We start from the raw sequence: 13,451 nt of genomic DNA, 5'->3' as shown, positions 1-13,451 counted from the left end.
GGGGTTCTGGGACTGGGTGAAACGTAGGGTGCCAATTTCCGGGCTTTGAAGACTTTTGGCAGGTCCTTTGCCTTTTGCCGTCCTTCCCAAACGAGAAGGGTGTTTTTTGAGGAGGAGACTGCTAAATGGGGTGGGGAGGGGGTCTCTTCCTTGGGCCACGGATGCTTGGACAGTCAAAGAGCACGTGTTCTGTGGTTTCCTCACCTAAGCCACAGTTTCTGCAGCTGGTGTCCGCCTCTCTGTCGATGTTCTCGAGTCAGTATATCAGGTCGGGTTGATCAGAATCAGAATCAGAATCAGAATAGTTTTATTGCCATTGTTTGAGAACGGGTTCACAAACTAGGATTTTTTCTTGGTACAATCGTGCAACATAAAACACATATAACACAGAATAGGTAATAGGTAATAAAAATGAGCTGGAACTGAGCTATCAGATCTTGTTATTGTTATATGTGTCTGATGGCTGAGGGGAAAAAACTGTTCAGGTGCGTTCAAAGAACTCCGGCTTATTAGTGATTCCCAGAGCCAAAAAAAAGTCTGCGGGCTATAGAGCGTTTTCTATTGGGGCTCCAGTACTCTGGAATGCCCTCCCGGTAACAGTTAGAGATGCTACCTCAGTAGAAGCATTTAAGTCCCATCTTAAAACTCATTTGTATAATCTAGCCTTTAAATAGACCCCCCTTTTTTAGACCAGTTGATCTGCCGTTTCTTTTCTTCTCTCCTCTTCTCCCCTGTCCCTTGCGAGGGGGAGTTGCATAGGTCCGGTGGCCATGGATGAAGTGCTGGCTGTCCAGAGTCGGGACCCCGGGTGGACCACTAGCCTGTGCATCGGTTGGGGACATCTCTGCGCTGCTGACCCGTCTCCGCTCGGGATGGTTTCCTGTTGGCCCCGCTGTGGACTGGACTCCCGCTGATGTGTTGGATCCACTGTGGACTGGACTTTCACAATGTTATGTCAGACCCACTCGACATCCATTGCTTTCGGTCTCCCCTAGAGGGGGGGGGGGGGGGGGTTACCCACATATGCGGTCCTCTCCAAGGTTTCTAATAGTCATTCACCGACGTCCCACTGGGGTGAGTTTTTCCTTGCCCGTATGTGGGCTCTGTACCGAGGATGTCGTTGTGGCTTGTACAGCCCTTTGAGACACTTGTGATTTAGGGCTGTATAAATAAACATTGATTGATTGATTAATTGATTCAGGTGGCGGGAGGTGTGGGTCTGGATGGGCCGTAGTCTCCTGCCTGAGGGGAGAAGGGAGAATAGTTTGTCTCCAGGGTGAGAAGAGTCAGCTCTGATCCGACCCACACACTTCCTGGTCCTGGAGGAGAACAGGTCCTGGAGGGATGGGAGCTTGCAGCCAATAACATTCTCAGAAGCACGGACGATGCGCTGCAGTCGATGCGTGTCCTGGACTGTGGCGCCGGGGAACCACACGGTGATGGAGGAGGTGAGGATGGACTCCATGATGGCCGAGTAGAACTGCACCAGCATTTAGGTCGGCACCAAAAGTTTCCTCAGCTGCCGCAGGAAGTACATCCTCTGCTGGGCCTTCTTGATGAGGGAGCTGATGGTCGGCTCCCACTTGAGGTCCTGGGTGATGGTGGTGCCCAAGAAACGGAAGAGGTCCACAATGGAGACGGGGGTAGGGCTGTGTCTTTCCTGAAGTCCATGATCATCTCCACTGTCCGAGCGGCCACTACGCAGGCCACTCAGTGTAAATTGCTCACTTCTTCTCAGGTCATTCTATTCAGGTCTGTTGATAAACCCCCCTGTTCTCAATAAATCACCCTCAGTCTTGCCTTTCTACGAGAGCCACTGCAATACGCCCTCCGAAGCGTTGCTTTTGCTGCGTCGTATTGCCATGGGGTGGTTTTTTTTGTCGCAGACTGCCCCCATCTTCGTGGCTTCGTCATCATTGCCCACCCACTTGTCGTGGCCGGGGAACCGCATGAAGGTGAGTTGGTGGTGCTGCTGGTACGATTCATGAAGGACTTCCCGCACCTCTTTTTCATCAGTGTTGAGGGGACTGGACGAGTGGAGTGACTATGAAGGACTGATTGGCTATCAGATACAAGGCAGTTAGGCGTGGACAAACTCTAGAAATGCGAGCGGTGAAGTACTTTAAAGTGATTGAAACTTCTTGATTTATATCAACAGTTAGGATTGTGACATATTTAGAAGTAATACAACTAAAAAGGCCACAATCTAAAAAAACCAAATGCCTATACTTGATAAAAAATAATTTATGGTTATTTATTAGTTCATTGTATTAAATGTAATAAAACACAATTTGATTACTAAATCAGCTTTATACTGCTGTAAATGATAGACTGGATCTTCTACCAGTTTTACTTCTATAATCCCAGTTATTCCCATTAAAAAATGCAAAAATGACACATATCCTGCTCTGCTCTTTGTTTTACAGGATCCTTCCGTGGTTCATGGGCGACCAGGATGACGATCAGATTAGCTGGTGTTCGGGGCCAAGCCCGTCCCCGTGTCGGGATCCAAGTCCACCCCGGTGTCGGGATCCAAGTCCGCCCCCTTTATTTAGTCAGCCCCAAGCTAATCAGGATTCATACTATGAGTATGAGGCCAGCCGGATCCAGTCTGCGAATCAGCAGAACGCGACCACTGGGAGCAACGGGGGATTATTTTGCTGCTGCAGGTCTGCCCCCAAGGCCAGTGCGTAGCAGGTCTACTGCAGGTCTACCCCCAAGGCCAGTGCGTAGCAGGTCTACTGCAGGTCTACCCCCAAGGCCAGTGCGTAGCAGGTCTACTGCAGGTCTACCCCCAAGGCCAGTGCGTAGCACAAATCAGCGGTGACAACTGTAAGTCTCAAGACACTATGGCTTACTTAACACTTTGAATACCACAGGAAACCTTGGTCAAACCTGCGGTGTTGGTGGTCCAATATCTCAGAAGTCCCACAACAGTGCAATAAAAGATTGGTGGCCTTGATGCTAGAAGGTAGAACAGCTAAAAGTGCTTTCAGTTAGCCATACTGTGTGTCTGTAGCTTATGATATGTGTTTGTCCTTCAGTGTGTCTCCAAAAAGCGCTTTTGTGTACTCTATGCTCTTTTTACATACACACCGTACTGTGGAACGTATAATATGCTATTCATGTCACATACAACAACGTATTATTGAGTAGGACAGTGGGACCAAAATGCTACATTTTTTTTAAAAAGAAACAAATACTTGCAAATGACCGGGCTAATGGAAAACAAGTTTTGCTTTTAATTGATTAAAAACTAGTTGTTTGCATCTTACTTTTACAAATTACACAATTATTTTTGCAACAGATATAAATTGCATTTGATATGGTATCATTATCAATCAATCAATCAATGTTTATTTATACAGCCCTAAATCACAAGTGTCTCAAAGGGCTGCACAAGCCACAACGACATCCTCGGTACAGAGCCCACATAAGGGCAAGGAAAAACTCACAACCCAGTGGGACGTCGATGAGAATGACTACGAGAAACCTTGGAGAGGACCGCAGATGTGGGTGACACCACCCCTCTAGGGGAGACCGGAGGCAATGGACGTCGAGTGGGTCTAGCATAATAGTGGGAGAGTCCAGTCCATAGTGGATCTAACATAATAGTGAGAGTCCAGTCCATAGTGGATCTAACATAATAGTGAGAGTCCAGTCCATAGTGGATCTAACATAATAGTGAGAGTCCAGTCCATAGTGGATCTAACATAATAGTGTGAGAGTCCAGTCCATAGTGGATCTAACATAATAGTGTGAGAGTCCAGTCCATAGTGGATCTACCATAATAGTGTGAGTCCAGTCCATAGTGGATCTAACATAATAGTGAGAGTCCAGTCCATAGTGGATCTAACATAATAGTGAGAGTCCAGTCCATAGTTGATCTAACATAATAGTGTGAGAGTCCAGTCCATAGTGGATCTAACATAATAGTGTGAGAGTCCAGTCCATAGTGGATCTAACATAATAGCGTGAGAGTCCAGTCCATAGTGGATCTAACATAATAGTGAGAGTCCAGTCCATAGTGGATCTAGTATAATAGTGAGAGTCCAGTCCATAGTGGATCTAACATAATAGTATGAAAGTCCTGTCCATAGTGGATCTAACAAAATAGTGAAAGTCCAGTCCAAGGTGGATCCAACATAATATTGTTGTGAGAGTCCAGTCCATAGTGGATCTAACATAATAGTGAGAGTCCAGTCCATAGTGGATCTAACATAATAGTGAGAGTCCAGTCCAAAGTGGATCCAACATAATATTGTTGTGAGAGTCCAGTCCATAGTGGATCTAACATAATAGTGTGAGAGTCCAGTCCATAGTGGATCTAACATAATAGTGTGAGAGTCCAGTCCATAGTGGATCTAACATAATAGTGAGAGTCCAGTCCGTGGTGGATCGAACATAATAGTGAGAGTCCAGTCCATAGTGGATCTAACATAATAATGAGAATCCAGTCCATAATTGATCTAACATAATAGTGTGAGAGTCCAGACCATAGTGGATCTAACATAATAGTGTGAGAGTCCAGTCCATAGTGGATCTAGTATAATAGTGAGAGTCCAGTCCATAGTGGATCTAACATAATAGTGAGAATCCAGTCCATAGTGGATCTAACATAATAGTGTGAGAGTCCAGTCCATAGTGGATCTAACATAATAGTGAGAGTCCAGTCCATAGTGGATCTAACATAATAGTGTGAGTCCAATCCATAGTGGATCTAACATAATAGTGTGAGAGTCCAGTCCATAGTGGATCTAACATAATAGTGTGAGTCCAATCCATAGTGGATCTAACATAATAGTGTGAGAGTCCAGTCCATAGTGGATCTAACATAATAGTGTGAGAGTCCAGTCCATAGTGGATCTAACATAATAGTGAGAGTCCAGTCCATAGTGGATCTAACATAATAGTGAGAGTCCAGTCCATAGTGGATCTAACATAATAGTGAGAGTCCAGTCCATAGTGGATCTAACATAATAGTGTGAGAGTCCAGTCCATAGTGGATCTAACATAATAGTGAGAGTCCAGTCCATAGTGGATCTAACATAATAGTGTGAGTCCAATCCATAGTGGATCTAACATAATAGTGTGAGAGTCCAGTCCATAGTGGATCTAACATAATAGTGAGAGTCCAGTCCATAGTGGATCTAACATAATAGTGTGAGTCCAGTCCATAGTGGATCTAACATAATATTGTCAGAGTCCAGTCCATAGTGGATCTAACATAATATTGTGAGAGTCCAGTCCATAGTGGATCTAACATAATATTGTGAGAGTCCAGTCCATAGTGGATCTAACATAATAGTGTGAGAGTCCAGTCCATAGTGGATCTAACATAATAGTGTGAGTCCAGTCCATAGTGGATCTAACATAATAGTGTGAGAGTCCAGTCCATAGTGGATCTAACATAATAGTGAGAGTCCAGTCCATAGTGGATCTAACATAATAGTGTGAGAGTCCAGTCCATAGTGGATCTAACATAATAGTGAGAGTCCAGTCCATAGTGGATCTAACATAATAGTGAGAGTCCAGTCCATAGTGGATCTAACATCATAGTGAGAGTCCAGTCCATAGTGGATCTAACATAATAGTGAGAGTCCAGTCCATAGTGGGGCCAGCAGGAGATCATCCCGAGCGGAGACGGGTCAGCAGCGCAGAGATGTCCCCAACCGATGCACAGGTGAGCGGTCCACCCCGGGTCCCGACTCTGGACCGCCAGCACTTCATCCATGGCCACCGGATCTGTGCCCCCCCCCCTTGGAACTTGGAACAATTGTCTTGCTCTTGTTCACAGTAGTCGTGTTTTGCTAAAGAAATAAAGAAAAATCTAAATTATCAATAGAATCAATTTATCGCCCTGGTTAGCATCATTATGCTAGGTTAGCATAATGGCTGAAGAAAAACACAATTATATCCTACATCTGTAGCTGACTTTTTTGTTGTTGTTTTAAAGGTGATGAGCGAAGCCTGCCTTTTGACAAAGTAGCAGCCTTCCCACCACCACTGATGCAGGAAGATGTCTCTCTGGATTGCGAAAGGATTCCAGACCGAGGAACAGATTTTCCCAAAGATTGCAATTGTTGATATTTTGATAATAAAGAGATTGTTAATCCATTGTTTGTTTGATTTTTAAAGGTATATATATATATATATATATATATATATATATATATATATATATATATATATATATATATATATATATATATATATATATATATATATATATATATATATATATATATATATATATATATATACTACCGTTCAAAAGTTTGGGGTCACCCAAACAATTTTGTGTTTGAGCCTTCATTTCTAAGAACAAGAATAGACTGTCGAGTTTCAGATGAAAGTTCTCTTTTTCTGGCCATTTTGAGCGTTTACTTGACCCCACAAATGTGATGCTCCAGAAACTCAATCTGCTCAAAGGAAGGTCAGTTTTGTAGCTTCTGTAACGAGCTCAACGGTTTTCAGATGTGTGAACATGATTGCACAAGGGTTTTCTAATCATCAATTAGCCTTCTGAGCCAATGAGCAAACACATTGTACCATTAGAACACTGGAGTGATTGTTGCTGGAAATGGGCCTCTATACACCTATGTAGATATTGCACCAAAAACCAGACATTTGCAGCTAGAATAGTCATTTACCACATTAGCAATGTATAGAGTGTATTTCTTTCAAGTTAAGACTAGTTTAAAGTTATCTTCATTGAAAAGTACAGTGCTTTTCCTTCAAAAATAAGGACATTTCAATGTGACCCCAAACTTTTGAATGGTAGTGTGTATATATATATATATATATATATATAGTCAAGGTTAGTGTGGTCTATCCGTTATGCAGTGCTCAATACCGGAGGAGAGCGGAATATACGTTAGGTCAAGGAAAAATACAGAGGCTATTTCAACCCTACAAGCCTGTTGGAAACCTGTGAAATAGGCTTGTAGGGATGAATCAGCCTCTTTTTTTCCCCCTGTATATATATATATATATATATATATATATATATATATATATATATATATATATATATATATATATATATATATATATATATATATATATATATATATATATATATAGTGTGTATTTACATTAAGACAAAACCAAAAAGCAGTGAATTTGGCACCTTGTAAATGGTAATTAAAAACAGAATACAATGATTTGCAAACCCTTTTCAACTTATATTCAATTGAATAGACTGCAAAGACAAGATATTTAATGTTCACACTGAGAAACTTATTTTTTTTTCATGCAAATAGTCATTAACTTAGAATTTAATGGCAGCAACACGTTGCAAAAATGTTTCACAGGGGCATTTTTACCACTGTGTTACATGGCCTTTCCTTTTAACAACACTCAGTAAAGGTTTGGGAACTGAGGAGACACTTTTTTGAAGTGGAATTATTTCCCATTCTTGCTTGATGTACAGCTTAAGTTGTTCAACAGTCCGGGGGTCTCCCTTCTGCTATTTTCGGCTTCATAATGTGCCACACAATTTCAATGGGAGACAGGTCTGGACTACAGGCAGGCCAGTCTAGTACCCGCACTCTTTTACTATGAAGCCACGCTGTTATAACATGTGGCTTGGCATTGTCTTGCTGAAATAAGCAGGGGCGTCCATGAAAAAGACATTGCTTGGATGGCAACATATGTTGCTCCAAAAGCTGTATGTACCTGTCAGCATTAATGGTGCCTTCACAGATGTGTAAGTTACCCATGTGTTGGGCACTAATACACCCCCATACCATCACACATGCTGCCTTTTACACTTTGCGCCTAGAACAATCTGGATGGTTCTTTTCGACGTCCACAGTTTCCAAAAACAATTTGAAATATGGACTCGTCAGAAGAAAATCTTTAAAGTGCATCAATTTGCCTGAGAAAAACATATTTTTTACTGACTTGAACAACAACACCCGAAACCAGTGATTATTTTCCTCTTTGGTCCGGAGGACACGACGTCCACAGTTTCCAAAAACAATTTGAAATGTGGACTCGTCAGACCACAGAACACTTTTCCACTTTGTATCAGTCCATCTTAGATGAGCTCGGGGCCCAGCGGCGTTTCTGGGTGTTGTTGATAAATGTCTTCGGCTTTGCATAGTAGAGTTTTAACTTGCATTTACAGATGTAGCGACCTGTAGTTACCCACTGTAGTTACTGACAGTGGGTTCCTGAAGTGTTCCTGAGCCCACGTGGTGATATCCTTTACACACTGATGTCGCTTTTTGATGCCGTACCGCCTGAGGGATCGAAGGTCACGAGCTTACGTGCAGTAATTTCTCCCAGATTCTCTGAACCTTTTGATGATATTACGGAGCGTAGATGGTGAAATCTTTAAATTCCTTGCAATAGCTGGTTGAGAAATGTTGTTCTTGGACAATTTGCTCAGGCATTTGTTGACAAAGTGGTGACCCTCGACCCCGTCCTTGTTTGTGAATGACTGAGCATTTCATGGAATCTACTTTTATACCCAATCATGGCACCCACCTGTTCCCAATTAGCCTGTTCACCTGTGGGATGTTCCAAATAAGTGTTTGATGAGCATTCCTCAACTTTCTCCGTCTTTTTTGCCACTTGTGCCAGCTTTTTGGAAACATGTCGCAGGCATCAAATTCCAAATGAGCTAATATTTGCAAAAAATAACACAGTTATCACCAGTTTGAACGTTAAATATCTTGTCTTTGCAGTCTATTCAATTGAATATAAGTTGAAAAGGATTTGCAAATCATTGTATTCTGTTTTTATTTACCATTTACACAACGTGACAACTAAACTGGTTTTGGGATTTTAATAACAAACATGACACAAAACTGTAGACATTTCAAATGGCATATTTCTGGTCGTAGGAAACATTACAATAAATCAAGTCAGTAATAGTTTCATTTTTTTACGTCAAGCAGAGTAAAAAACATTAGAATCACTCAAGTATGCAATTAAAACAGTTATGTAATCACCTTGTACATTTTTTTTGTTTGTTTTTCATTTAAAAAACTAACACCTTCATGTGTTCATTAGTCTGCAATTAAAAAGGGAGTGGCATGAATCATGGCTCCAACGTGACAGGCGTCAACTGAAGCGAAGGGGAGGGTTAATTAGAATTGCTCAAAAAGGTAACTTTTCACGCCACGTTGCAAAACATGTCCGCAGTCAGCTGTGCGTAGAACATCCGGAAGGAGCACAAACAACGTGGGAAGGTTGTAAAAGGCGAGCATTCGACAAGACCAAGGACAACGTCGAAGCACAAAGACAGAAATCTTCAAGCAGGAGGTCTTGGAAACGGAAAATGCACAACAAAAGAAATGAAGAACAAATGGGCGGAAACTAGGGTTGTACGGTACACCGGTACTAGCATAGTGTCCTCGTACTAATGAAGCAAAAACGGTGCTATATTCTGTTTAAAAAGTACCGGTTCGCCATATTTTTTAAAAAATTTTTACAGGCATGACGGTGTGTCGTCATCACGTGGTGACTCTGCTGGTTTTACGAGCAGAGGAGCATGTTCGGCAGCGCACACTCACAGAGTACTTACAAGCAGACACAGTGTGTAGACAGAAAAGGGAGAATGGACGCATTAACAATAAAGGCTTCACTTACCTATTGGTACCTGTTTTTGTGTATTATTAGCAATTCAACACATTACCTTAGGTTAAGCCAGGCTGATTTTGAAAAACAAGTAGTAACCAAATATACTGTGTAAGAATAATAATAATAATAATAATAATGATGAATATTTTTTGTCAATGAAATTAAAGTGTAAACCTCAAGTTAGTCATATGTTTTGCGATAAAGAAACTTGTCTATGACTTTTGCTCCAGGCTTCTTCTGTTTGTTTGATATTGTCATCACTGCCACAAGTGGTGGAAAAGTGTATTACAACTGAGTACAGTTAAATCCCCTTTAAATGCAATACCAACTTTTCTTACCTATTGGCACCTGTTTTGTGTATTATTAGCAAATCAACACATTACCTTAGGTTTAGGCCAGGCTGATTTGAAAAACGAGTAGTAACCAAATATACTGTGTAAAAATAATAATAATAATAATAATAATAATAATGATTCATATTTTCTTAATTAAACTGTCAATGAAATTAAAGTGCAAGCCTCAAGTTAGTCATAATTTTTGCGCTTAAGAAACTTCTCTATGACTTTAGCTCCAGACTTCTTCTGTTTGTTTGATATTTTCATTACTGCCACAAGTGGTGGACAAGTGTATTACAACTGAGTACAGTTAAATCCCCTTTAAATGCAATACCAACTTTTCTTACCTATTGGTACCTGTTTTGTGTATTATTAGCAATTCAACACATTACCTTAGGCTTAGGCCAGGCTGATTTGAAAAACGAGTAGTAACCAAATATACCGTGTAAAAATAATAATAATAATGATGAATATTTTTCTTAATTAAAATGTCAATGAAATTAAAGTACAAGCCTCAAATTAGTCATATTTTTTGCGCTTAAGAAACTTCTCTATGACTTTAGCTCCAGACTTCTTCTGTTTGTTTGATATTGTCATCACTGCCACAAGTGGTGGAAAAGTGTATTACAACTGAGTACAGTAAAATCCCCTTTTAATGCAATACCGACTTCACTTACCTATTGGTACCTGTTTTCGTGTATTATTAGCAATTCAACACATTACCTTAGGCTTAGGCCAGGCTGATTTGAAAAACGAGTAGTAACCAAATATACTGTGTAAAAATAATAATAATAATAATAATAATGATTTATATTTTCTTAATTAAACTGTCAATGAAATTAAAGTGCAAGCCTCAAGTTAGTCATAATTGTTGCGCATAAAGAAACGTCTCTATGACTTTAGCTCCAGACTTCTTCTGTTTGTTTGATATTGTCATTACTGCCACAAGTGGTGGAAAAGTGTATTACAACTGAGTACAGTCAAATCCCCTTTAAATACAATACCAACATCACTTACCTATTGGTACCTGTTTTTGTGTATTATTAGCAATTCAACACATTACCTTAGGCTTAGGCCAGGCTGATTTGAAAAACGAGTAGTAACCAAATATACTGTGTAAGAATAATAATAATAATAATGATTCATATTTTCTTAATTAAACTGTCAATGAAATTAAAGTGCAAGCCTCAAGTTAGTCATAATTTTTGCGCTTAAGAAACTTCTCTATGACTTTAGCTCCAGACTTCTTCTGTTTGTTTGACATTGTCATTACTGCCACAAGTGGTGGAAAAGTGTATTACAATGACAAAAAAACATACATATTACATGCTACACGACGTCGGTATTTAGATTTTTTTTTTGTCTATTACCCGCAGGCCGTTATTTCTGCTGCGACTGCGCCTTTAAGAAAGCAGTAGCGCGGCGTAGCCACCTGACAGCTGTCAAACCGGTAAGACTTGACCAACACGCCCGCTCCATTCCAGTCTCAGCCGGTGACAAGCGGGCATCAAGTCGACGAAGCAAGAAAGGATTTGAACTTAAAAGATTTACACCCTAAAAGCGGAAAAAGGTACGACAATTGTTCATTTTTGGCGTCTTCTCCTGTTAAGCCTTTTTCTCACTTCCTCTCTTTGCTGGGGGCTGCGATGGAATTTCATCACTTATGATTAAAACAACACATTTTGAATGCCGTCATACCTCTGTGGATGCCATTTATCGTTTAATACCCAATCAGGGCCGCCGAGGGCATTTAGGGAGCGTGGGAAAATTCCGTGACTTCAATGCGATTAGACTCAATAACGTTTTCACGCTTTATCCTAAAATGTCAATAAGTCGCATTCAAGGAAAAAAAAAAAAAAAAAATAATAATAATAAAAAGCTCCATTCTAATTATTTGGGTTTATTTTAAGTCCTTTGGTGTGTTTTTGTCAAGACCAGGAAGTGTCTGAACAGGAAGTGGTGACAAACCAAAACACGCCCCAGGGAACGCAGCACTTTTTTGGACCAAAACAAAACAACAACAACAACAACAGGGCGACATCTTGGATACCAGGCAACTCCCATCCATACTGGATTCTCATAGGAGATGGGATATTTTCATTTCTAAGATAAACAAAAAACAAAAAAAAACGTGTCTATGGCATCTTTTTAGGCCTCAAATGTAGAACTCGTTATCTACCTTTTGTGTCTGTGCTGGGTGTGGTCCCAAACAACTCTTACACAAACATGACATGAGTAATCATGGCTCCGATACTTTGGCAATAGATTAGAGAAGTAAGTAACTAAATAAACACATCAAAACTATTTTAAAAAGCATCATACATTTTGAATTTGCTGGTATCGTAAATAAATCATATGATGTGTGGTATTGAATGCTACTTATATATTTTTTGTTTACAAAATAAAGCGACCAAACACTATTGGGTCCTATTTAAATAAGTGTACCCTCAAAGCCTGCCTGTATCAAAATACATACTCTCTAACGTTGTAAACAATAACAAAAACGACCAAAAAAAATGTTTACTTATATTATTGAATATAAGTTGAAAAGGATTTGCAAATCATTGTATTCTCTTTTTATTTACCATTTACACAACGTGACAACTTCACCGGTTTTGGGCTTTTGTATTACCAGTATTGTTGTCATAATACTTATCCTTCCTAGTGAAAAATGCAAAAATGACACATTTCCCGCCCTGTTCCTTGTCTTGCAGGATCTTTCCGCGGTTTGAAGCCTTCTATTTCACGCCATGAACAGCAAGACCGGCAAAGGAGACAATCAGAGTGCCATGGATCCTTCAGCAGATCAAAGTACACAGCAGGGGTACATGTATCAGGATCAGCCCCCGGCGTATCCAGGTGTACCCCAACCGTTCACGTATCCGGGCCAGCCCCAAGTTTACCAGGGCCAGCCCCAAGTTTACCCGGGCCATCCCCAAGTTTACCAGGGCCAGCCTCAAGTTTACGTGGACCAGCCTCAAGTTTTCCAGGGCCAGCCTCAAGTTTACCAGGACCAGCCTCAAGTTTACCAGGGCCAGCCTCAAGTTTACGTGGGCCAGCCTCAAGTTTACCAGGGCCAGCCTCAAGTTTACCAGGGCCAGCCTCAAGTTTATGTGGGCCAGCCTCAAGTTTACCAGAGCGAGGCTCAAGTGAACCAAAGTCGGTCTGATAAGCACCGGAACAACCGGAACACGACCGGTGAGAGCGGAAGCAAATGCCCCAAATGTTGCTTGAAGACGCGTGACTGCCTGATGAGCGGCGAGTGCGGCAGAGCCCTCCAGATCTCCAGCGTCATCGCCCAGTGCGCTTTGTGTCTTCGCTTTTTATTTTGTAAGTCTCGGTACACACGCGCTAACTTTACACTTACACCTTGGTCAGATTTAGCTCAATCCATAGTGGAATTTAAACGGTTCAAACGTGCTTTTTAGTAAGCCCTAAAGTGCGTCTGTAGCTTTAATTCTAACGACACGTGATTGTCCGACAGGTTGTGTGTCTCCAACAAGTGCTATTGTGTATTTAATC

At 41.0% G+C, this 13,451-nt stretch overlaps 1 protein-coding gene across 1 annotated transcript in view; it reads left to right on the top strand.

The window, feature by feature from the left end:
• Positions 1 to 11,415: 11,415 nt before the first annotated feature.
• The window catches only part of LOC133655237 (calcium-binding protein P-like), a 6,636-nt gene continuing 4,600 nt past the window's right edge, over positions 11,416 to 13,451 (top strand). Inside the window, exons 1-2 of the mRNA XM_062055208.1 lie at positions 11,416 to 11,499; positions 12,644 to 13,259. Coding sequence (XP_061911192.1) covers positions 12,680 to 13,259 — 580 coding nt within the window. The 5' untranslated portion in view covers positions 11,416 to 11,499; positions 12,644 to 12,679. The remainder of the gene's footprint in view (positions 11,500 to 12,643; positions 13,260 to 13,451) is intronic.

This window comes from Entelurus aequoreus, linkage group LG08 (genome assembly GCF_033978785.1).
Source record: "Entelurus aequoreus isolate RoL-2023_Sb linkage group LG08, RoL_Eaeq_v1.1, whole genome shotgun sequence".
In the NCBI taxonomy this organism is placed as follows: Eukaryota; Metazoa; Chordata; class Actinopteri; order Syngnathiformes; family Syngnathidae; genus Entelurus; species Entelurus aequoreus.
Note: the sequence above shows the minus strand (reverse complement) of the source record. Positions and strands in the feature narration are given on the sequence as shown.